The sequence below is a fragment of the Apodemus sylvaticus genome, chromosome 5 (genome assembly GCF_947179515.1).
Source record: "Apodemus sylvaticus chromosome 5, mApoSyl1.1, whole genome shotgun sequence".
Lineage (NCBI taxonomy): Eukaryota > Metazoa > Chordata > Mammalia > Rodentia > Muridae > Apodemus > Apodemus sylvaticus.
In genome coordinates, this window is record NC_067476.1 from 68306444 (window position 1) to 68332020 (window position 25577).

Genomic DNA, 25577 nt, shown 5'->3' on the forward strand with positions numbered 1-25577 from the left:
ATGTTCGATGTAGCTTAAGAACCAAGAAAAGAGTCCTCATAAAGGGCATGGTGACATGGACTGTAATGGATGTCAAGTCTCTCAGTAGCTTCTCTTTCCTTCCCTGTTTACTTTGTCTGAGTTACAATATCCACTTGTTAAGTCATAAACAATCATCTTGCAAATGCTTTGTAACACAAATTTGTGTCAGATATTTTTTCAATGTGATTATGTAAATGTCCTTTGCTTAAGGACTGATTGTGCAGTTCACATTATAAACAACTGAAATGTGGAAAGAGAGAAAATATCAATTATATGCTAAAGTAATGAGTATGTCTATCTAAGTATACAAACAAATGATTCACACTTATAATACCTGCAGCAGTAAAATTAAAAGTGCTTGTTCATTCATAACTCCTGAACTGCTTAAAGATTCTTTTGAAATCAAACTATGTGAGACCTATAGAAGAAATTAATAATGACTTTCCCCACCAGGCAGTCGTGGCACAGGCCTTTAATCCCAGAACTTGGGAAGCAGAGGCAGGCACATTGTAAGATAAGAAAACCAAATGCAGTAACGTGACTAGCAATTCTGACTGAGTCAACTCAAAGCATGGAACACACACAGATCAGGGCAAAGCTCAATGCCTCCACAGTTACCCAATTTATCCTTCTGAGATTTTATGAAATTCCCAATCTCCAGGGATTCCTGTTTGGAATGTTCCTCATAATTTACTTGATTATCCTAATTGGAAATAGCTTCATTACTGTGATAACTAGAATTGATCCTGCACTACAGAAGCCCATGTATTTTTTCCTAGCAAATTTTTCTACTCTGGAAGTCTGTTATGTATCAGTCACTCTTCCTAGGATTCTTTTCAACATTGCTACTCAAGGCAGACACATTTCTGTCCTCAGCTGTGGCATGCCAACATACTTCTATCTTATGCTGGGAGTCACTGAGTGCTTTCTGCTGGCCGTGATGTCCTATGACCGCTATGTGGCCATCTGCAACCCTCTGCCCTATCCTCTGGTCATGAACCCAACAAAGTGGACTCAGCTGGCAGCAGGCTCCTGGCTTGGAGGCATTCCGGTCCAGATAGTACAAACCTGTCAGATATTCTCTCTACATTTTTGCAATTCTAACCAAATAGAGCACTTCTTCTGTGACTTACTGCCCATTCTCAAGCTGGCCTGTGGAGATACTTCAATGCATGAGCTAGCGGTCTATTTAGTGGCCATTCTGTTTGCTGTAGTCCCTTTTATAATGAGAAATGCCTCTTACAGCAAAATTATTGCCACCATTCTGAGGTTGCCAACAGCTACAGGACAGACGAAAGCATTCTCAACATGTTCTTCCCATTTGCTTGTGGTGTTTCTGTTTTTTGGATCAGCTTCTGTTACCTACTCAAGGCTAAAATCTACCCATTTTCCAGGAACTGACAAAGACTTCTCTCTATTCTACACCATTGTGACTCCTATGTTCAACTCCCTGATATACAGCTTCAGAAACAACGATGTGATTGGTGCCCTGAGAAAACTGTTATGTAGAAAACAATGGCAGCATGTGTGCTCTAAAGTCTAAAGTTCTCTATAAACTTCTAGTGACACAGGGGCTCTTCTCTTGCCTGTTATGGAATGCTACTTCTTATCTACTTGTAAGTGGTCATCTGTAGACCTATTTGCTAATCTCTGTTAACTACCATCTAGTGTATGCTTCCAGGTAGTGGTGTTCTCTGACTTCAGTAGATTTATCATTTAACTAGGGTGGAATTGAAAATGTTTTCTTTTTCCATTTTTCTTTTTATGATTCCTATCTAATCAGGCACTTCTCCTGTGAAATCCCACCTAATGCTAATCTTTGTTGTGTGAACATTTTTGTGAATATTTGGATAATATTTTTGGTTCTGTTTATTTGCCTTGGTTCCTTTTATGCTAATAATCTTTTCCTAGTGTATAATTGTCTCATAATCTTGAAATTTCCATCAGTCATATTAGGCTAAAGCAGCTTTCTGCTCATTGTGTTTTCTAGTTGTAATGTTATATGTTTTATGCTTTTATATACTTCTGTAATTTTCATAGCTATTTCCAAGTAAGAAGCATATCATATGACAATGAACATTTAGCTGTATTGATATATATCACTTTGTATTTCATTGTATTAACATTATAGAACTCTATTTAATTATAAGATATTTGATTTTATAGCAGTAATGATTTCCAAATAAGAATTAATTTGTATAGGTTAAGGCAAAGTTCTGTATTCACTATCAAATAAACAGCTATTCCATTTTAATACATATATTTTTGTGTAATGTTCACCTTCCAAAGTGCATGATTTCATAAATGAAAAAAACATTTAATTTGATTTACTACCCAAGGTGGTTAGAGTCTGTAGCTGCAAAGCAAAGGGTGGCTAGCAGAAGAACTGAGACTTCTTTTTTTTTTAAAGATTTATTTATTTATTATATGTAAATACACTTTATCTGTCTTCACACACACCAGAAGTTGGTACCAGATCCCATTCCAGATGGTTGTGAACCAACCTGTCGTTGTTGAGATTTGAATTCAGGACATCTGGAAGAGAAGTCAGTGCTCTTAACTGCTGAGCCATCTCTCCAGCCCTGAACTGAGAGTTCTAATTCCAAACTTCCTGAAGCAGGGATAATGCATACTGGGAATAATGTACTGAGCATTTGAGCAGATATTCTGATATACAATCACAAAGTAATTATCTTTTATAAACTTTTAAGTTAGTGATTTTGTTTGGTTTGTTTTGTTTCTGTTTTAGAATATAGATAAACTGATTAGTTTTTTTAAAGTACTCAGAAACAAAAGTCACATGGAAAATTGCAGCTTTCATCAAGGAATTCTTTCCAGAGTCTTGGATTGGACTTTGGGCATGTCAATGAGATGTTTTCTTAATTTCTGCTTGCTATGGGAGGCCCACAGCCTATGCGTAGTGTTATCCCTAGACAGGCAGACTTGGGCTTTACATAAGTAGTTGATCAAGACAGATGGAGTAAACCCTTGGGCAGTATTTCCTTTCTCTAGCTTCCTGCTTAAACCTCCATACTAACTTTCTTTATTGACAGAGTATTAGGTGAACTAATACTGTTACCCAGAAAACAAAAAAGAAATAAAGAAACACACAGACACACACACACACACACACAGAACCAAAACAAAACAAAACAAAACAAAACATCCTAAAACTTTTCCTCCTGCAAGTTGCTTTGGATCACAGTCAGTATGACATCAACAGAAAGCAAATGGAAAGTGTGAGCAATAGATATTAGTGGAAAAATAGCAACAAAAAGATACAGGTATATGCATTGTTTTGTTTAAAAATGGCTCTCCAAACAACTCAATTCATAAATATAGCCCAAGGTTTTCTTGTTTGCATTTGTAGTGTTGAGAATGTTACTGTTGGAGTCTGGGAGCTGCCACACACCATTAGTACAACAATCTCAGTTAAACACAATTGGTTTAATATATGCACACAGTAATACTGGTTGCCAAGACCACAAGAAGAAAACCTAATTGTGACACCAGTCTGTCCTCAGAGGAGACTTTCTATAGGAAAAACCATGGTTAAAAGTGTAAAGGTACACTGTGAAGTCATATAATTTTTTTTTGGCTAACTAGATAATGTATTATTAATAGATCACCTTTGCTGATTGACCCTGAGTGAGGTAAGAAGTGTGATGGACAGGTAGTAAACAGGGAAATTTCAGAAAATTGAGATGACAGGGTGATCCAACTGTAGCTATTTCACTTATTAGTAATTTTCTTTTAGTGTCAGCTATGGATAATTATTTCTGGGAAGTTGAGTCTGAGAAACTTAACTTAATTTTACTTCAGAGAAAAATGGAGGCTGAATACAAAGTGGCTACAGTTATGTTTAAAGGAGCAGGTCTCAACACTTACAAAGATCAACACATGCTAAGAATATATTGGGCTGGAGATATGGTTCAGAAGTTAAGAGCACTGGCTGCACTTCCAGAGGTCCTGAGTACAATTCCCAGCAACCACATCGTGGTTTACAACCATCAGTAATGAGATCTGATGCCCTCTTCTGGTATGTCTGAAGACAACTACTGTGTACTCATATACATAAAATAAATAAATAACTCTTTTCTTAATAATCACAACATTAAAAATAAAACAAATTTTGCAAAACACAAGGAATTTACCTTGGTTTCTATTTTACATGTTTAAATTCTTAAGTGGGAGGAAGCATAAAGTTTCTTCCAGTAGAATGTAGCATGGGGATGGAACTTATTCCCAGAGTAGAAACCACTTCCTACTTAAACATCACTGTGTGTTCTGACAGCACACCAATACTCTTCAAACTATTCCACCAAATAGAAACAGAATGAACACTACCCATGTCCTTCTACAGTATACTTACACTAAATAAATAAAACCTCCAAGAGGGGCCAGAGCAATAAGCTGTAATGAGATTTGTCACCCTCTTCTGGTGGGTCAGAAAACAGCTACAGTGCACTCACATATAATAAATACATAAATACATAAATACATAAATACATAAATAAATAAATCTTTAAGAAAAGCCAGGCAGTGGTGGAGCACACCTTTAATCCCAATACTCAGGAGGCAGAAGCAGGCAGATTTCTGAGTTTGAGGCCAGTCTGGACTACAGAGTGAGTTCCAGGACAGCCAGGGCTACACATAGAAACCCTTTCTCGAAAAAACCAAAAACCAAAAACCGAAAATAAAACAAAACAAAACAAAAATATGTATGATTGTTTTGTATGCATTAGCAAAAATAAATCTTTCTGTTTTAAACATTTGGAGCATATACAAGGCATAATTTTTTTAAGCACTGGAAATTTTAAACAAGTGTTATCACTACTTTATACATGAGAAGAGGAATCCAAGTAAAAGCAAATATTTTTCACTTTTGCTTGAATCATTCCTAGAGATGAAATTTATTAAATTCTGGAATGAGGAAAATACTTCCACTATGATGGACTTTCTCCTCCTGGGATTTTTAGATCTTCCCAACCTTCAAGGGTTTCTGTTTGGAATGTTCTCCATAATTTACCTGATTATCTTGAATGGAAACAGCTTCATAATTGTGATAACTAGAACTGATCCTGCACGGCAGAAGCCCATGTATTATTATTTTTCCTGGCAAATTTTTATTCTCTGGAAATCTGTTATGTATCAGTCACCCTTCCTAGGATTCTGTTCAACATTGCTACTCTAGGCAGACACATTTATGTCCTCAGCTGTGCCATGCAAACATACTTCTTTCTTATGCTTTGAGCCACTGAGTGTTTCCTGCTGGCGGTGATGTCCTATGACCGCTGTGTGGCCATCTGCAACCCTCTGCACTATCCTCTGGTCATGAACCCAACAAAATGCACTCAGCTGGCAGCAGGCTCCTGGCTTGGAGGCATCCCAGTCCAGATAGGACAAACCTGTCAAATATTCTCTCTACATTTCGGCAATTCTAACCAAATAGAGCACTTCTTCTGTGACTTACCGCCCATTCTCAAGCTGGCCTGTGGGGACACTTCAGTGCATGAGCTGTCTGTCTACCTAGTGGCTATGCTCTTTGTCGCTTTCCCTTTCACACTGATTCTTGCCTCTTATACCAAAATCATTGCCATCATTCTGAGGTTGCCAACCTTCACAGGATGGGCAAAACCTTCTCAATATGTTCTTCCCATTTACTTGTGGTGTTTTTTTGTTTTTTGGATCAGTAACTGTTACCTACCTGAGGCCAAAGTCCACCCATTTTCCAGGAACTGACAAACTGCTCTCTCTGTTCTACACCATTGTGACTCCTATGTTCAATCCACTGATATACAGTCTAAGGAACAAGGACATAATGGATGCACCGAGAATATTGTTACTTATGAAATAGTGCTTGGAGTGCTGCAACAAATGATGGAATTGCTTCTTATACAGTTCCTAAGTAGGTCAACTTTTATTCAGTTTTTGAAATATAATCCCTTTATGTTTCTCAAGACCTATTTTATTTTGAATAATAGCCTGAAATTTGTTGTTTTAAATGCACATATTAATCTGTCTGTATTCAATAAAATATAATAAAAGAAAATGCCATTTAATGTAAATTATATATGATGTAAATAACAGCTTTTATGGGAAAACTTTGAACAGAATTCAAAATTTTGAAACATGATATATTATTTATCTAAAGCTTAACAAATAATCATCCCAATGTTCTCTCACTCATCATTATACATACATAAAGGATGTATTTTAATATCAATGTGTTTTGAGTGAATTGCTATATCATTTGATAAAATAATTAACATTAATATACTGTTTCTCTGAGTCCTGATATCTATATCAGATATATATCACAGTATATATGTCACAGTATAAATAAAAATGAAAAAATATGTAAAGCTACTATTAAATTGTGTATCATGTAGCAATAACAATATGATAAAAAGCTGCTTTTGTGCAACCATCTGATTTTTGTCAGTGCAAAAAATCTTGATGATGTATTTATTACATATAATTTCTACCAGTTGTGTCCAAGTTTCTGACATTTGAACAGTCATGTTTTTTTACAAAGTTCATGCTACAGAATCTTATAATTAAGTACATAAAAATAAAAGAGTTTAAATGACAGTTAATGAAATTTTTCAATTGGTAAGACAGCTTTCTTTGCAATTATATAACTTTAGTTTTAATACCCATCGCCTGTGTTAAAATATGCATATGAGAATGATCTGCACTCTCATTACTGTAGGAGGGTTGCTTAACCTTGTTTGTGTCTAGACTAGATTCAATTAAAAGACTACTCTCCTAAAAATTTAGTGTGGAGGTCTATACAGAAGTTTACCTCATGTACTCCTATGGCATCTGTGAGAGCACAGACATGTACTTATATAGGTACACATTTGTACAGCACACATGTGTATGGATATATGCATGTGCATGTACACATGCATCACATACACTCATTCAACACATTCAAACACACACACATACACACACACATATTGTTAATGTTATGATTTTTTTTAGACCACATTTAAACTATCCTGTGGCACGTGTGGCCCTGACAGGTTTGAGCTTCTGGAATATACTTATTAATATTAGGAAAATATAATTTGACTAATAAATGACTCATTTTATCTGAAATACAGTGCTGTATACATCATCAACAAACTATTTATGACAGTTTGAGAAAAAGTGAAGCACATTGAAATTATTCAGACTGCCACTCAGGAATATTTTATAAACCAAGTCACGTTCCTTAAAACTCAAGTCCTTTTCATAGAATATGTGAGTAAAATAGTTACTTGTGAAATTGGATACTTGTACTGATGAATAAAACATAACTCAAGCATCCTAAGTAATTACCAGAATATTTAAAGTAGGAAGAAAGGAGGTATAGACTGCTAAGAGACAATTAGATATGAGAATGGAAAGTGAGACATAGGATTTATGTTTTCATTTTCATTGAGTAAACTGATTAAGCAGTAATCTCATATAATAAAAAAAATTCTTTGAAAAAACAGTAAAGTCACTCCTTACTCTGAAACCAGCAACAAATCTAATAATAATAATGAGGATATAAAATAATTGTGCATGATAGCCTCCAGAAAAATGTTCTTCTCTGATGACATCTATACTCTTGCTTGGGGAGACATGTACTTTCAACATGATTCTCACAGAAATTTGATCAAACAATGTATAATGGTAACCAACAGCTTTGACTTCAAACCTACATCTGTGAAAGCCCATTTTAAAGATAAAGAACTGTCAACAATTCAATACTAAGACTACAAATAACTAATACAATTGTGAGAAGGTCATGTGAAGATGTGCTTATGACATTAAGATGTCTTACCAATGCATGAAAACTGTTAAGCACTTTAGTCATTTAAGAAAACTATATTATAAATACATTGTGCTATTGGTTTTGGCCACTTGAATTGACTACCATCTAAAAGATATAAGACAGGCCAGCAGTGGCTGTTGGTGTTGTGGAGAGACAGTCTAACAACAAAGAGCATATATTATTCTTCTAGACACATGAGATTAAGATAGACCACTGTGTACTATAGCTGACAATTGCCTCTAATTACATACGCAGTAAGATCTTGTTGCTTCTAGCCTTTGTTAGTTGTGATACTCATGTTTAAATAACCACACACAAGCATATGTGCATACACATATAATAAGTGAGATGACTCTGCCTGGTTGCCAATTTGACTATATCTGGAATGAACTACAATCCAGAAATGAGGAACACACCTTTGATCCAGATCTTGAGGCTGGAAGACACAGGTTTCTCACCTGTGTGTTGACACAGAGATCTTGAGGATTAGCCATCAGGAAAAGACAAGGTAGTACATGCCTTTAATCCCAGTAGACTGAGACAAGAATATCTCTGAATTCAGTGTCAGCCTGAGACAAAGCAACATCAAGATCCAGGTGTGGTAGTACACACCTTTTATTTAGCCAAACTTTCTGCTGGAGGTCTGTATAAGGACAACGGAAAAAGCAAGACTCACTGTTCTTTGACTGCTTGCAGTTACTTGTCAGCACATTTGTTGGAACCTAATTTTTCTGGATGCCATTTATACAGAAGACCAGATGAAACAACTAGGCCCATGAACTGAGCAGCAACTAGATTATTTGGCTTCCCATTCACAGTTTCCCAGTGCTGCATTAGTTGGACTACAGACTATAGATCATTAAAATAAATGCCCTTAATATATAGATATATTCCATAAGTTCTGGGACTCTAGAGAACCCTAACACAATAACTTAAAAAATAACCACTATGGTTATGACCTAGCAGATAAAAATACATTCTGTGCAAGCTTCATGACTTGAGTTCCTAGAAACTGTATAAATGTGAAAGAAAATCACCTCCAAAAATTAAAATCTGACTTCCACATGCATGACACAAACATATAAAGAATAATATTCCCTTGACACGAGATAGATCTAACACAGTGCCAGGTAAGCAGACATAGCCAGAGGCTGACATCCCTTGGGTTTCAGCCTGTCAGGCTTTTGCCTGTATCTAGGGCTTGACCAGCTTTGCAGGCCATCTGTGTGCCAACCCTGTCAGGGGTCTTTTGACCTGCAGATTGATCAGCAATTGGAAAAAGTCCCCTCAGCAGCATCTGCCATCTTCACTCTCTGATGGAGCAGACTGGCAGCTCCAAGTCAACAGAGACAGCCAGAGTATAGCATTGCTTGGGTCAAGACACATCAGGGCTCCAAGGGCAACTAAGAGGAGGGTAGCACATCAGCAATCTGTGCCAGGGGAAACTCAGTCATCTAGCCATGCAGAAATAGCCTTACAGGTTCACAGGAGGTTCAAGCACCAGCCAGTGACTACAAGACCAACTAATTCCAGAGATAACCAGATAGCAAAAGGCAAACATAAGAAAGTTACTAACAGAAATCAAGGCAATATGGCAGCATCTGAACCCAATTCTCCAACAACAGCAAGTCCTGCATACACCAACACACCAGAAAAACAAGATCTGGATTTAAAATCACTGGTCATGATGTTGCTAGAGGAACACAAAAAGGACATAAATAAATCTCTTAAAGAAATCCAGGGGACATGAATAAGTTAGAAGCCCTTACAATGGAAACACAAAAATCGCATAAAGAAAATCAGGAGAATATAGGTCAAGAGATAGAGGCCAATAAAGAGTAAACACAAAAATCACTTAAAGAATTACCGGAAAACATAAACAAGTGACCGAACTGAGTAAAACCATCCAGGATCTAAAAATAGAATTAGAATCAACTAATAAATCTCAAATTGAGACAACTTTGGAGATAGAAAATCTTGGGAAGAAGTCAGGTGCCATAGATGCAAATATCAGCAACCGAGTACAAGAGAGAGAAGAAAGAATCTCAGATGACAAAGATACCATAGAAAACATTGAATCAACAGTCAAAGAAAATGCAAAAGGCAAAAAGCTTGTAATCCAAAAATATCCAGGAAACCCAGGACAATGAGAAGACCAAACCTAAGGATTATAGGTATAGATGAACTGAAGATTTACAATTTAAAAGGCCATCAAATATCTTTAAAAAAATTATGGAAGAAAATTTCCCTAACCTAAAGAGAGAGATGCCCATGATATACAAGAAACCTACAGAACTGCAAACAGACTGCACCAGAACAGAAATACTTCCAGTCACATAATAATCATAACCCCAAATGTACTAAACAAAGAAAGTATATTAAAGGCAGTAAGAGAAAAAGGCCAAGTAATATATAAAGGAAGACCTATCAGAATTGCACCAGACTTCTCACCAGAGACCATGAGAGCTAGAAGATCCTGGGCAGATCTCATGAAGACTCTCAGCATCTGCATGTCTCTTATCACATGTCAAAGGTCAGCCAAGACTACTATACCCAGCAAAACTCTCAATCACCATAGATGGAAAAACCAAGACATTCCATGACAAAACCAAATTTACACAATATCTTTCCACAAACCCAGCCCTACAAAGGATAATCGGTAGAAAACTCCAATGTAAGAAGGGAAACTCTAAAACCTTCATGCTATTGGTACAGAGACAGACAGGTTAATTGAAGACCTAGAAATAAACACATACACTTAGAGACATTTGATCTTTGACAGAGAAGCCAAAAATATACAATGAACAAAAGAAAGCATCTTTGGGCTGGAGAGATGGCTCAGTGATTAAGAGCACTCAGTGCTCTTTTTTTTTTTTTTTTTTTTTGAGACAGCGTTTCTCTGTATAGCCCTGGCTGTCCTAGAACTCACTTGGTAGACCAGGCTGGCCTCAAACTTAGAAATCTACCCGCCTCTGCCTCCCAGAATGCTGGGATTACCCCCACATGGCTAGCTCTGAGTGATCTTACAGAGATCCTGAGTTCAAATAACAGCAACCACATGGTGACTCACAACCATGTGTAAGGAGATTGAATGCCCTCCTCTGGTATGTCTGAAAACAGCTACAGTGTGCTTACATATAAAAAATAAATTAATCTTAAAAAAATAGGAAAGAAAGCATCTTCAATAAATGTAGCGGCCCACGGCCACATGCCACCAGAATACCTGGAAGAGAATTCTGGGGGTAAACTGGAAGGGGGCAAAAGAAAAATTGAGTCGAGGTGACAGTTGCCAGTCAAGACTGACTTTAATATTATTTTGCCAAGATATGTAGTTTTTAGTAAACAACCCTGTCCCCCAACATCAAGGAGCAGGCCTAGAACTCCTTGGCTCCAATTCTCAGCAGGTCGCCTGCTTCCAGTCTGGAGGGTCTTTGCTGGCCTCCAGGTGAGACTGCCCTGTCTTGGTCATTAAGGTGAAAGCACCTTATTGTTCCCAAGGAACAAGGACCAGAGATAACACCAGCAGAAGAGTGGGGGCTGCCAGCCAGCTCAATGCTGTGGGGGGAGGGACAAATAAAAGGTGCTGGTATAACTGGCAGAAAGTATGTAGAAAAAGAAAATAGATCCATATTTGTTACCTTGCACAAAGCTCAAGTCCAAGTGGATCAGGGACCTCAACATTAACCAGATACACAAATTCTAACAGAAGAGGAAGTGAGCAAGAGCATATAAGTCATTTGCACTGGGGGAAATATCTTAAACAGAACTTCAATGGCTCAGGCTATAAGATCAAGAATTGATAAATGGGACCTCATAAAACTGAAAAGTTTCTGCAAGGCAAAGGACACAGTCAATAGGAAAAATCCACAACCTACACATTGGGAAAAAAATCTTCATTAACCTCACATCAGATAGAGGGCTAATATCCAAAATATATGAAGAACTCAAGAAGCTAACCTCCAAAATTCTAAACAATACAACCCCCCCCCAAAAAAAGGGTTCTAATAGAGACATCTCAAATGGCAGAGAAGCACTTAAAGAAATGTTCAAAGTCCTTAGTGATCAGTTAAATGCAAGTGAAAATGACCTTGAAATCCTACCTTATACCATTCAAAATGGCTAAAATCAAAATCTTAGATGAAGTCTTATTCAGGGTTTCTATTCCTGCACAAACATCATGATCAAGAAATAAGTTGGGAAGGAAAGCTTACACTTCCATGCTGCTGTTCATCACTAAAGGGAGTTAGGACTGGAACTGAAGCAGGTCAGAAAGCAGAAGGAATGTTCCTTACTGACTTGCTTCCCCTGGCTTGCTCAGCCTACTATTTTATAGTGCCCAAGACTACCAGGCCAGGGATGGCACCACCCACAAGGGGCCCTACCCCCTTGATCACTAATTGAGAAAATGGCCCACAGCTGGATCTCATAGAGGCACTTCCCCAACTGAAGCTCCTTTCTCTGTGATTACTCAAGCCTGTGTCAAGCTGGCACACAAAACCAGCCAGCACAGATGGCAAAACATGTTGTCTAGAATATGTAGAGAAAGGAGAACTTCTCTATTGCTGGTGGGATTCCAAACTGGTACAATCACTCTGAAAACCAATCTGGAGGTTCCTCAGAATAGTAGAAATTGATCTACCTAAAGATATGGGTATACCCCTCTTAGGCACATAACCAAAAGATTACCCAATAAGCCAAAGGGGCACACACCTCACTTTGTTCACAAGGGTCTTATTTGTCATAGCCAGAAGCTGTAAAGAACCCTGATGTCCCACACCAGAAGAATGGATACAGAAATGTGGTTCATTTAAACAATGGAATACTCTTCAGGTATTAAGTACAAGGGCATTATAAGTTTTGCAGGTAAATGAATGCAAATAGAAAATATCAACCTGGGTGAGGTATCTCAGACCCAAAAGGACATGCATGGTATGTCCTCACTAATAAATGAATATTAGCCAAAAAAACCCATACAGAATGTCCAGAATACAATCCACAGAACTGATGAAGGTTAACAACTGAAGGGCCCAAGTGAGAATGTCTCATTCCCACTTGGAATGGAAAAGAAAGCAATCACAGGGGAAAGAGGGAGGTAGGAACCTGTGTTGGAGAGAGGAAGGGGAGGGAAAGTAGTGAATATGATCAGGTATTGGGGGTTGAAACAGGAGTGAAGCCATGAAAGTCAGCAGAAAGAATGGAAACAGGCAACTTCGGGAGGTGGGAGGTAGGGGGACTCTCTAATATATAACAGAGACCTGGATGGGAGGTAAGAAAAGCAAAGACTCTAAGGGTAGAACTTTAGATGAAATGCCCAACAGTGGAGAGAGGGAACTTGTAGAATCCACCTCCAGTAGAAGGACAGGGTATCAAGTGTAGGGATGGGGTTGCCATCTCACAGTCAAAAATTTGACCTACAATTGTTCCTGTCTAAAAGAACTGCAGGAATAAAACTGGAGAATAGACTGAGGGAAAGGAGGTTCAGTGACTGGGCCAAATTGGTATCCAATTCAAGGGGAGGCTCGAAGGCCTGACACTATTACTGATGCTATGGTGTGCTATAGATAGGAACCTAGCAAGGCTGTCGTCCATGAGGCCCAACAAGCAACTGAAAGAGTCAGATGTATATACTTACTCCTGGGACCCCTGTGGTTGAATTAGGAAAAGACTGGAAAAGCTGAGGAGGACAACCCATTAGAAGATCATCAGTCTCAGCTAACCTGGACCTATATGACCTGAATGAGAGAAGATGTGCCTAACGCTGTGGAGACTTGAGGCCTCAAGGAGTGGGGAGGTCTGATGGAGTGGTGAAGGAGATACCCTCTTGAAGGTGAGGGAGGAGAATGGGGTGAGAAATTTTCAGAGGGCAGAACTAGAGAGGGATAATGACTGGACTGTAAAAAGAAAACTAAAGAATAATTGTTAAAAAAAAAAAAAGAACAATTTACAAGAAGCTTACAGAATTTGAACTGGAAAAGATGCATCCATGACACCTAGTAATCAAAGCTCTAAACATACAGAATCAAAATAGCATATTAAAGACTGTTTGGAAAAGGACCAAGGAACATATACAGGTAGGCTTATTCAAATTACAACTTTTTAATGAAGACTCAAAGATACTGATGGGACTGAACATATGTGTTGCAGATTAGATGAGTTCAAGGATGCCCACCCTGACTACTATACTCAGCAAAACATTCAATTACAATAAATATTGTCAAGACAGAGTCAAATTGCAACTATATTTATTGTGAATCTAGCCTTATAGAAAGCACTAGGAGAAATATTCCATCTCAAGGAAGTTAACTACATGGAGGAAAACTCAGGAAGAATATAATCTCACACTAGCAAAACACAAAGAATGAACACACACATACACACACAAGCACACACACACACCTTACCATCATCAACAACAAAGTACCAGGAATTGTTAATTCCATTAATAATGGTCACTAAAATCTCACCATATTGTTAGACTCAATTTCTCGAGAGAAAGACACAGGCTATCAAAATTCTATAGATTCTGCATCTTTCTGCAGAAGAAGATAGACATTACCTCAGAAATAAGGGCCTGAAAATGATTTTCTAGGCAAGTGGACCCAAGTGTAGAGGGATTTTGACTTAGCAACATGGCAGCTCTGGCAAGGGATCACATCCAAAGATATGATCAGGACAGAATACACACACACTGATGGTATGCACCTTTAAGTTTTAACAATGAAGATAAGGTTGGTTTGTAGACAGAAGCAGCCATGTCGAAAGTGCCATCTAAGTATGAAAGGTAATGGTGTAGAAGACATTATCTTTTGTTTGTTTGTTTGGTTTTTGGTTTTTTTGGATTTGGTTTTTCGAGACAGGGTTTCTCTGTGTAGCTCTGGCTGTCCTGGAACTCACTCTGTAGACCAGACTGGCCTTGAACTCAGAAATCCGCCTGCCTCTGCCTTCCAAAGTGCTGGGATTACATGCATGCTCCACCACTGCCTTGCTCAGAAGACATTATCAAAATCACTAAAAACATTATCATCTCTGGGTACTATCATAAATCAATTAGTAATTTATTTTGATGTAGTTTTGAGTAATGATTTCTGGGTATATATGTATATAAAAGTATGCCATAAGTATGTTCTGGATAGATATGGAAATTTACAATCTTTCCCACTTACCCTAGAGTTGAAAATAGAAAATGAAATAAATATGAATAAAATGAATGGCTTTTCTTATTGAAAAATATTTATTATTTATTATTATTAATTATTTGATAATTGTACATATGAATAAAACATATATTGATGATTTTCTCTTCCTGATGACAGTGATAATCCCATTAAAACAGAAAACAAACAGAAACATATGTGTAGAAGTAGAAAAAGGGAAACACCTTATATTGTTTTTTATCTAGTTTTATAAAACATATCATAGTTATATTGGAAACATACAGTTTTATTGAAATGGTTGAAATGCCATCCAATGAAGTTAACAGTAAAGGAATACTCTGCTTCCCTGTCACAAAATTAAACACAGTAAAAGCAAATCAAAGGGACTGCCTTGTACAGAACTATTTTTATATTGTGACAATGGAACTTTTTCAGCAGAATATCTAATAAGCAGGTGTAGTCCACTTAATATATTGTTCAGGAAAACAATCTGACTGAAGGGTTTTGCCATTGCATAGCTCTAGACTGAGTTAAATAGGTAAGGAAACGTGTTTAAATCCCTTGTGTACTGCAATAAAGACGCAAGAACTCTGTGGATTACTTTAAATGATCTTGAAATAACAGTTTAGGTCTGTTCCCTTTTACTAAAATTATCTGTACAGTTAGAGTTTCACTTAAAGTATGTTTACATTTCCATGCTAAAGTTTTTAACTATTATTTTTATTAATTTTTCATTTATTTTATTTTGATTATTTATGTATTTCTGCTCTGCTGCATGTAGACTTGCATACCAGAAGAGGGCATCAGATTCTTTTGTTTTTAATACTGTCTGACTTTTTTTTAAAATATTTTTATTTTCTATATTCTTTGTTTACATTCCAAATGATTTCCCCTTTCCTGGACCCCCCTCCCCATATGTCCCATAAACCTTTTTCTCTCCATCTCTTCTCCAATCAGCTCCCTCCTTTTTTTTTTTTTTTTTCTGTCCTTATATTCCCCTCCAATGCTAGATCAATCCTTTCCAGGATCAGGACCTTCTCCATACTTCTTAATGGGAATCATTTGTTATGCGATTTGTGCCTTGGGTATTCAGGGATTCTGGGCTAATTAATATCCACTTATCAGAGATTACATTCCATGTATATTCTTTTGTGACAGGTTTACCTTACTTAGGATGATATTTTCCAGATCAAACCACTTGCCTAAAAATTTTGTGAATTCATTGTTTCTAATTGCTAAGTAGTATTCCATTGTGTAAATATACCACATTTTCTGTATCCATTCCTCCTTTGAGGGGCATCTGGGTTCTTTCCAGCTTCTGGCTATTATAAATAAGGCTGCTATGAACATAATGGAGCATGTGTCTTTATTGCATGCCGGGGAATCCTTTGGGTATATGGCCAGGAGAGGTATAGCAGGGTCCTCTGGAAGTGTCATGTCCAGTTTTCTGAGGAACCACCAGACTGATTTCAAAAGTGGTTGTACCATCTTACAGCCCCACCAGCAGTGGAGGAGTGTTCCTCTTTCTCCACATCCTGGCCAACACCTGCTGTCTCCTGAGTTTTTGACCTTAGCCATTCTGACTGTTGTAAGGTGAAATCTCAGGGTTGTTTTGATTTGCATTTCCCTAATGACTAATGATGTTGAGCACTTCTTAAGGTGCCTCTCGGCCATCCAAATTTCTTCAGGTGAAAATTCTTTGTTTAGATCTGTACCCCATTTTTAATAGGATTATTTGCTTCCCTGGGGTCTAACTTCTTGAGTTCTTTGTATATATTGGATATTAGCCCTCTATCAGATGTATAGATGGTTGTGAACCACCTTGTGGGTATTAGCAATACCACTCAAGTCATATCAAAGAGTAGTCAGTGCTCTCAACTGCTGAGCCATCTTCCTAGACACTTTCATATTACATTTTTATAAAGTTAATTCTAACTTTTAAATGTAATGTTAAGTTCTATCACTACATTAACACTGAATTTGAAAATTTGTTAACACATTGAGAATAAGACAATGAGGTTTTGCTGATATTTTTAAGTTCCACAGCTGCCCAATTGTCATACACAGTCAGGGAAAATGTATCTATCACTAACAGAGGTGAACTGGTTGATAAATGAGTAGGTAGAGGGATAAGTAGTAGATAAATGTAGGTTGAGTAGAGTTTGTGATAACTTTTGAATGTAGGGGTGTTTTGATTTGTTTTTATTGAAATACTTGCAAAGGTTTGTAAATGTTGGGAAATTTTATACTGAAGTTAGAGTTGAAAGAAATATAAGACAAAGGAGTTTAAAGGGAAGTTATAGTTCGAGAGATGACCAAGGCAGTTCAGTCAGTCAATGGGGTGGAGGGAAGGGAGGGGCCATGGAGGGGGTGAGGATTAAAAAGATAAAGACAATTAAACAATGCTATAGCAGGACCCTAGCCAGTTCTGAGGCTGAAGCAGGTTTACTTTTTCCCAAACTGCTTTTACACCATTTTTAATGGCAGGTAGATTATAAGGTGAATTCTCAGTTAAAGAACAAACAGGGAACTAAAATCACTGATTCTAGGGCTTATCAGGATAACCAAGATTTCTAAGCCTACTTCCCTGTCCTGATCCAAAGTCAAATTCTTGGCTGAGGCCTACTTCTTTGTTCAAGCCCAAATTCAGATTCCTGCCTAAGCTTACTTCTGTGTCCTAGCCTAATGTCAAATTCCTGACAAGTTTCTCTCCATATGGAGGTATATAAAAAGTAAGAAAATGAATGAGAATTTGGTATCATTTGCAAGCAGAAAACCCACTAAAATGCATGTTACTGAAGAATTAAAGAATTGAGCTAGTTGAAAGCACAAATGAGGGGAAATATGAGCTCTGGTGTACAAAGCTTTGCCATAATACACAATTGTTCTAAATAGAATCGTGTACCCTTAGGTACAATTCCCTGACCATCTGTGCAGATTACTAAGGATAGGCTTCTGACCCTTGACCACAGAAAAAGTGTAATATTATTTATTTCACTGTAGGTTTCTTCTTTAAGGACAAAAACTTTAAGCTTCACATTAAAATTATGAAATTTGTTTTCATAGTCTGTATATTAAAATAAAATCACTTCCATATTATAATTTTTATATATACTTGGTGGGCAGCTGTACTAAAATAGTATAACCTATCAGATCTAAAAGTGCAATAATATTTAAATACCAATATATGACATTCCTGACTCACTTGAACACATTTTGAATATTTAGTCATTCATTTTTTACTAATTTATGAATGTAATCTTAAGCAAGTAATTATAAACATAAAATATAGAGCATAGAGAAAAGTTAATTATAGGAACAAACCATTGTTAAACTGAAAACTAACTCAAATTTTACATTTAGAATATTGAGAATAAAGCTAAAAATGGCATTCATAATAGTCCAAAATAATCAAAAGTGTTTTGGCAAATTGATGAAGCCTGCTAGTTTAGCTGTTACTCCTTTGTTTCATGCATATCAGCCATCCCATATAGCTGACAAAAAAAAAAACCAAAAAACAAAAAACAAAAAACAAAAAAACGAAACAGCTTGATTTTAGCCACAGAAAAAAGTTTGGCTCAGGGAATGGTCAGGCTAACCATTTATCCTATTTCATAGAATCATATTCTGAGAATTATTATTATTACTACTATTACTGCTATTATTATTATTATTGGAAATTCGTCAATCATGGCCTTCACTCAGATTCAGTCTAGAAAGAGAGAGGGTAGTTTGAGGTCCCTAGACTATTAAATAACCTTGGAAAAAAGGATGACCACACTTTGTATCTGCTTAGGGGATTATTTAGTTTTCTTTTGTTTTTTCTCTATATAAACAGATTCTGGACAAGGCTCCAAGTTATAGCTTTCGGTTCCTCAGTCTGAACTATGTCCCTGATCGTTCACTTTGGTGCATTTATTCAATAAGCCAGCCCTGGTTAACTGAGACTGTACTCTCAATACCCTTATCTTTCAGTTATTGACAGTGAATGCCACCAAGTTGCCCCCTCTCTGAGGAGGTCAGTTCTTCTGTTCCTGTGCAGTTGTATTCCTGATTTGTTGTTGCTTCTGGTTTTGATCTAGACATTTCGACTAGAAGAGTATCTGGACACAACAATGTTCTTGAGTCAGGAGACTTCTGCTCTTGGGGAATGGGGTACAGGCTACACTTTTGGACTTGGGCTTAGCTGGGACTCTGGTCTGAGAACCCCAATGCACAGCACTGTGCCTATCTTTGAAACCCATTTTGAGTGGGATATCTGAATCCCTTTGGTGGAATAGCTGTATATTTTTGGTGGGACATCTTGGTTTTCAATCCTCCCCCAACTCCCTCAATTCTAATGTTTGTCCTGTTGATAGTCCTGTTGGTATTAATATCAACAGGATGTCATGTTTGATGTTCTGATTGTTCATGCCAGTCAGTTTATATCCATAGTTTCATTTATTTGCTTGATTGTTGCTCTGTGTTTCACATTCCAAGTGGAAATGGTTAAAACTTCATCTGCTGGCCATTTACCCCTTGACTTAATTTTAACTCATTTCAAGAATTTTCAGGAAAAAAAAATGGCTGAACTGGGAGTCTGAGTGGTTTGTGTGGGAATTCCCGAACACCAACACAAATGAATATGTAAATAAATAAATAAATAAAAACTGCAAAATGTCACTGCTTATTCTGACTGGAAAAAATAGATTTAACATTGAGGGAATATATTTGCTGTGGTTTCTTTCTTTTTTTTTTTTTTGTCATTCTTTCAGAAATTTTAGGAATTTCTGATCTGTGGTACCTGTAGCCTCCTATATATAACATAAGAAAAACCAAATAAAATAATGGGACTTGCACTACCGAGGGAATCAGTTTCAATCATGGAACACACAGAGAGCAGGGCAGAAGAAAAGGCCTCTATAGTGGCAAAATTCATCCTTCTGGGATTTTCTGAACTTCCCAACCTCCAGGGGCTTAGGTTGGAAAACTCTGTATAATTTACTTAATTACCATAAATTAGAATCAGCTTCACTACTATCTTTATGAATATTGATCCTGCACTACAGAATATTTTTATGCCCATGTATATTTTTATGCTAAGCTTTTCTTCTCTGGAAATCTATTTTGTATCAGTCACTCCTCCCAGGATTCTGTGCAACATTGGTAGTCACACTAGAAATGTATCCAACGTAGCCTGTGCCACACAAACCTGCTTCTTACTTCTTGAGGGAACCATTGAAAGTTTCCTTCTGGTTGTGATGGCCTATAACCATTCTGATGCACTCTGCATCCCTTAGTCATGAACCCAGTAGAGTCCACACAGCATGCATCACGCTCCTGGCTCAGTGTTTGGACAAACTTATCAGATTTTCTCTCTACATTTCTGCAATTCTATCCAAATCCACCCTTTCTTCCATGACATAACACCAACTCTCAAGCTGGCCTCTGGAGACATTTCCCTTAATGGGCTGTCTGTCTATGATCATGATCCTCTTTGTGGCAGGCCATTGTATGTTGATACTTGCTTCTTATAGCAAAATCATTACCACCATCCTGAAGTGGCCAAGAGCTGCATGACAGGCAAAAGCTTTTTCAATATGTTCTTTAATTTGAGTGTGTTGTTTGTGGGCTTTTAGATCAGTCACTATTACTTATTTGAGGCTAAAGTCCACCAATTCTCCAGGAACTAACAAACTATTTTCTCTGCTCTATACCATTGTGATCTGCATGTTCAACTCTTTTTTTTTTTTTGATATTTTCATTATTTACATTTCAAATGTTGTCCCCTTTCCTGGTTTCACCTCCAAAAATACCCTATCCCACTCCTACTCCCCCTGCTCACCAACCTATCCATTCTTGCTTCCCTGTCCTGGCATTTAACTATAACTGGGGCCTTGAGCTCAGAACCAAGGGCTCTCCTCTCTTTGATGTCCAACAAAGCCATCTTCTGCTACATATGCAGCTGGAGCCATGGGTCCCTCTGGTTGGTCTTTTAGTCCCTGGGAACTCTGGGTACTGGTTGGTTCTTCCTATGGGGCTGCGAGCTCTTTTTTTTTTTTTTTTTTTTTTTTTTTTTTAATGTCTCTATAACCTTGAAATTGTACTTTGCTAGTTGAAAATTTTTAAATTGTTAATTTTTTTATTGATATATTTTTATTTACATTTCAAATGACTTCCCCTTTTCTGGACCCCCGAAAGTCCCATCAGCCCAATTCCCTCCCCTGTTTTCCCACCCAACCCTTCCCACTTAACTCTTCTGGTTTTGCCCTGTACTGCTTCACTGAGTCTTTCCAGAACAAAGGGCCATTCCTCCATTCTTCTTGTACCTCATATGATGTGTGGATTATGTTTTGGGTATTCCAGTTTTCTAGGAAAACACCCACTTATTAGTGAGTGCATACCATGGTTCATCTTTTGAGTCTGGGTTACCTCACTTAGTATGATGTTCTACAGCTCCATCCATTAGCCTAAAAATTTCATGAATTCATTGTTTCTAATGGCCGAATAGTCCTCCATTGTGTAGATATACCACATTTTTTGCATCCACACTTCTGTTGAGGGACATGTGGGTTATTTCCAGCTTCTGGCAATTATAAATAGGGCTGCTATGAACATAGTGGAACATGCATCCTTATTACATGCTGGGGAATCTTTTGGGTATATGCCCAGGAGTGGTATAGCAGGATCTTCTGGAAGTGAGGTGCCCAGTTTTCTGAGGAACCGCCAGACTGATTTCCAGAGTGGTTGTACCAATTTGCAACCCCACCAGCAGTGGAGGAGTGTTCATCTTTCTCCACATCCTCACCAACATCTGCTGTCTCCTGAATTTTTAATCTTAGCCATTCTGACTGGTGTAAGGTGAAATCTGAGGGTTGTTTTGATTTGCATTTCCCTAATGACTAATGAAGTTGAGCATTTTTTAAGATGCTTCTCTGCCATCTGAAGTTCTTCAGGTGAGAATTCTTTAACTCTATACTCCATTTTTTAATAGGGTTATTTGGTTTTCTGGAGTCTAACTTCTTGAGTTCTTTATATATATTGGATATTAGCCCTCTATCTGATGTAGGGTTGGTGAAGATCTTTTCCCAATTTGTTGATTGCCGATTTGCCCTTTTGATGGTGTCCTTTGCCTTACAGAGACTTTGTAATTTTATGAGGTCCCATTTGTCAATTCTTGTTCTTAGCGCATAAGCTATTGGTGTTCTGTTCAGGAACTTTCCCCCTGTACCGATGTCCTCAAGGGTCTTCCCCAGTTTCTTTTCTATTAGCTTCAGAGTGTCTGGCTTTATGAGGAGGTCCTTGATCCATTTGGAGTTGAGCTTAGTACAAGGAGACAAGGATAGATCAATTCCCATTCTTCTGCATGCTGACCTCCAGTTGACCCAGCACCATTTGTTGAAAAGGCTATCTTTTATCCATTGGATGTTTTCTGCCCCTTTGTCGAGGATCAAGTGGCCAATGGTGTGTGGATTCATTTCTGGATCTTCAATCCTGTTCCATTGATCTGCCTGCCTGTCACTGTACCAACACCATGCAGTTTTTAACACTATTGCTCTGTAGTATTTCTTGACGCCAGGGATACTGATACCCCCAGAATTTCTTTTATTGTTGAGAATAATTTTAGCTATCCTGGGTTTTTGTTATTCCAGATGGTCTTTTAGTCCCTGAGTACTCTGGGTACTGGTTGGTTCATATTGTTGTTCTTCCTATGGGGCTGAGATCTCTAAATATACAGACTTTGTAGCACTGATTGTTGCACTGAGAATTGTTACATAAGAAATAGCCGAGTGGTGGTGGCTCATGCCTGTAATCCCAGCACTCTGGGAGGCAGAGGCAGTCGGATTTCCGAGTTCGAGGCCAGCCTGGTCTACAGAGTGAGTTCCAAGACAGCCAGGGCTATACAGGGAAACCATGTCTCAAAAAAAACAAAAAAACAAAAAGAAACAAAAAAACAAAAACAAAAACAAAAAAACCAAAAAACAAATAACCAAAAAACCCAAAAACAACAACAACAACAACAACAACAAAAAAAACCAAAAGCCCCAGGCGGTAGTGGCACACACCTGTAATCCTAGCATTCTGGGAGGCAAAGGCAGGCAGATTTCTGAGTTAGAGGCCAGACTGGTCTACAGAGTGAGTTCTAGGACAGCCAGAGCTATACAGAGAAACCCTGTCTTGAAAAAAACAAATCCAAAAAACAAAAGAAATTATGGCATACTCATGTGTATTAATATCTAAAATACTTTCTTTAACTACCTGTAGTGCAAGGAAACTTTTATCCTGGTGTCACAGAGTGCTACTTTTTTGCTACTGCCATTGAGCCTTTTGTAGGCCTCTATGCTAATGCCTAATCTATGCATCCATCTAGTGGTGGGCTTTTAAATAGTACAATCCTTCTTTACATAGGGAAGATTTGCAGACGTTCTCTTTGTCATTTTAATGTTCCTACAAATTCAGTCACTTCTTTGGCTTTGCCCCTATCCCTGATTCACTTGCTATGTGTGATAATCTTTGTGAAGGAGATGGTGGTCTTTCTTGGTGCTTTGTTATTACCCCTGTTCCATTTATATTAATAATTTTCTACCAAAGTAAAACCATGTCTACAATCTTAAAATTGTCATCAACTATATATTGGCATGAAAATTAAAAACATGCTGTTTCTGTTCATTGCATCTTGCAGGTGTGGTTTTAGGAATGTGACTCTGATAATTATCCTCAAGTAAGAAGAATATCATATCAACACTGAGGAAGTAATAATATAAAGAATTTTGCAAAATTTATCATGGCAGATTGGCAAACAGAATTTTTTTATTTGTCACAGTAACATTTCAAGACTCTTCTTGTTTAAGAATGTAACTTTTGTTTTCTAAATGGTAAATATTTCCTAATAAAATTGTATTTATATGTGTTGAAGGATGGTATTGTATGCACTATCAAATAACTAGAAATTCAATATTCATACATACACCTTTGCATAATATTCACTTCCAAATTGCATTGGGTTTTGGGGGGTTCTTTTGTTTTGTTTTGTTTTGTTTGTTTGTTTTTGGTTTTTCGAGACATGGTTTCTATGTGTAGTCCTGGCCGTTCTGGAACTCATTCTGAAGACCAAGCTGGCCTCGAACTAAGAAATCTGCCTGCCTCTGCCTCCCAACTACTGGGATTAAAGGTGTGCTACACCACCACCTGGCCGCATTGGTTTTTAAAGAAAACATTTAATTAGGCTTACTAGTCCAATGGGTTAAAAGTACATGATTGCAAAGTTCCCCGAAGAGCTAAAAGTTCTAACATCAAATCACAAGCATTAGTCAAAAATGCTTACTGTGAACAGGTTGAGTTATCTAGCAGAGATGAGTAACCTTTTTTTTTTTTTTTATGAATATAGTTATGCGGGCTGGAGAGATGCTCTTCCCAAGGTCCTGAGTTCAAATCCCAGCAACCACATGGTATCCCAGAACCATCCTTAATGAGATCTGACATCCTCTTCTGGAGTGTCTGAAGACAGCTACAATGTACTCACATACCATACATAAATAAATCTTTTTCAATAAAAAAATGATATAAGTATGTTTCTCAGTTTTTGCCAACTTGCTATAAAGTAGTGTCTGTCCTATGGCAAGTGTAAATTGATTGAGGTTGGACACAGGAAATGTCTTTGGGCCATTTTCTTAATTTCTGAATGCTTTAGGATACTCTATCATTCTCTCAGTAGTGTTGCCTTTCCGTGGTATGTGTGTGTGTGTGTGTGTGTGTGTGTGTGCGCGCGCGTGTGTGTGCTGCTTCCTTTGACTGAACAAATCAGAGTAGTTAAATCAGTTAGCAAGAATCATGGCCTTTATCACATCAACAGAAAGCAAATGTAGACTAATTGGCAGCTATTAGATGAAAGACATGCTCAAAAACACATAGAACTGTACCTGGTTTGGATTAGAAATGACTCTCCAAAGAACTCAGTTTAAACATAAGATCCTCAGGTTTCGTTATTGATTTGTTTTTATAATATAGAGAATAATACCTAGAACCTCTCACATACTAAAGAAGAGTTTATGTTATTTAATTACATGCATAAGGACTTAAAAATATTATTTAGATGTATGTAGTTCTATTACTCGTGACTGTGTGTATTAAGTACAATATATGTTTGATTATACATGAAGTTTTATGTATGATAAATGTTGCTATTAAATAAATTAAATGTTATTAAGATGTTAATATGAGATATCATCTTCTGGAATCCATATTCTACTTCATAACTCATTCCCTTAAGTCACACAAGTAACAGAGATCCCATGAAAGACCCTGCACTATGCCCTAACCTTATACCTACCAACTTCCCTTAAAGATCCTGCCCTATGCCTCACCCTATACCTACCAACTTTCCTTAAAGACTCTGCACTATGCCCTATCCCTATACCTAGCAACTCCCCTTAAAGCACAGCCAGGAGCTATAAACTGCAACCCATCCCATGGGGTTCATATTCTGTCCCACACCTTCCTGCTAATTTGGAGGCTATGCTGGGATCACTGGCCACAGTCCAAGCCTCATCTAGGGAATTTTCTTTAAAGATATCTATCATCTTTTAAAGGTTGTATTTAAGGTCATTTTA

General features: G+C 37.5%; 1 protein-coding gene and 1 pseudogene across 1 annotated transcript; both read left to right on the forward strand.

The window, feature by feature from the left end:
• Nucleotides 1-592: 592 nt before the first annotated feature.
• Nucleotides 593-1564, forward strand: LOC127684818 (olfactory receptor 10AG1-like). The gene has a single exon (XM_052181642.1). It carries the CDS (start codon nt 593-595, stop codon nt 1562-1564), a length of 972 nt encoding a protein of 323 aa, XP_052037602.1.
• Nucleotides 1565-4918: 3354 nt separating this feature from the next.
• LOC127685574 (olfactory receptor 10AG1-like) lies at nt 4919-5878 on the forward strand (annotated as a pseudogene).
• Nucleotides 5879-25577: the final 19699 nt, after the last annotated feature.

Bases quoted from the DNA above. Each gene is read 5' to 3' on its own strand.
- LOC127684818 (XM_052181642.1), top strand. From the start codon at position 593: ATGGAACACACACAGATCAGGGCAAAGCTCAATGCCTCCACAGTTACC.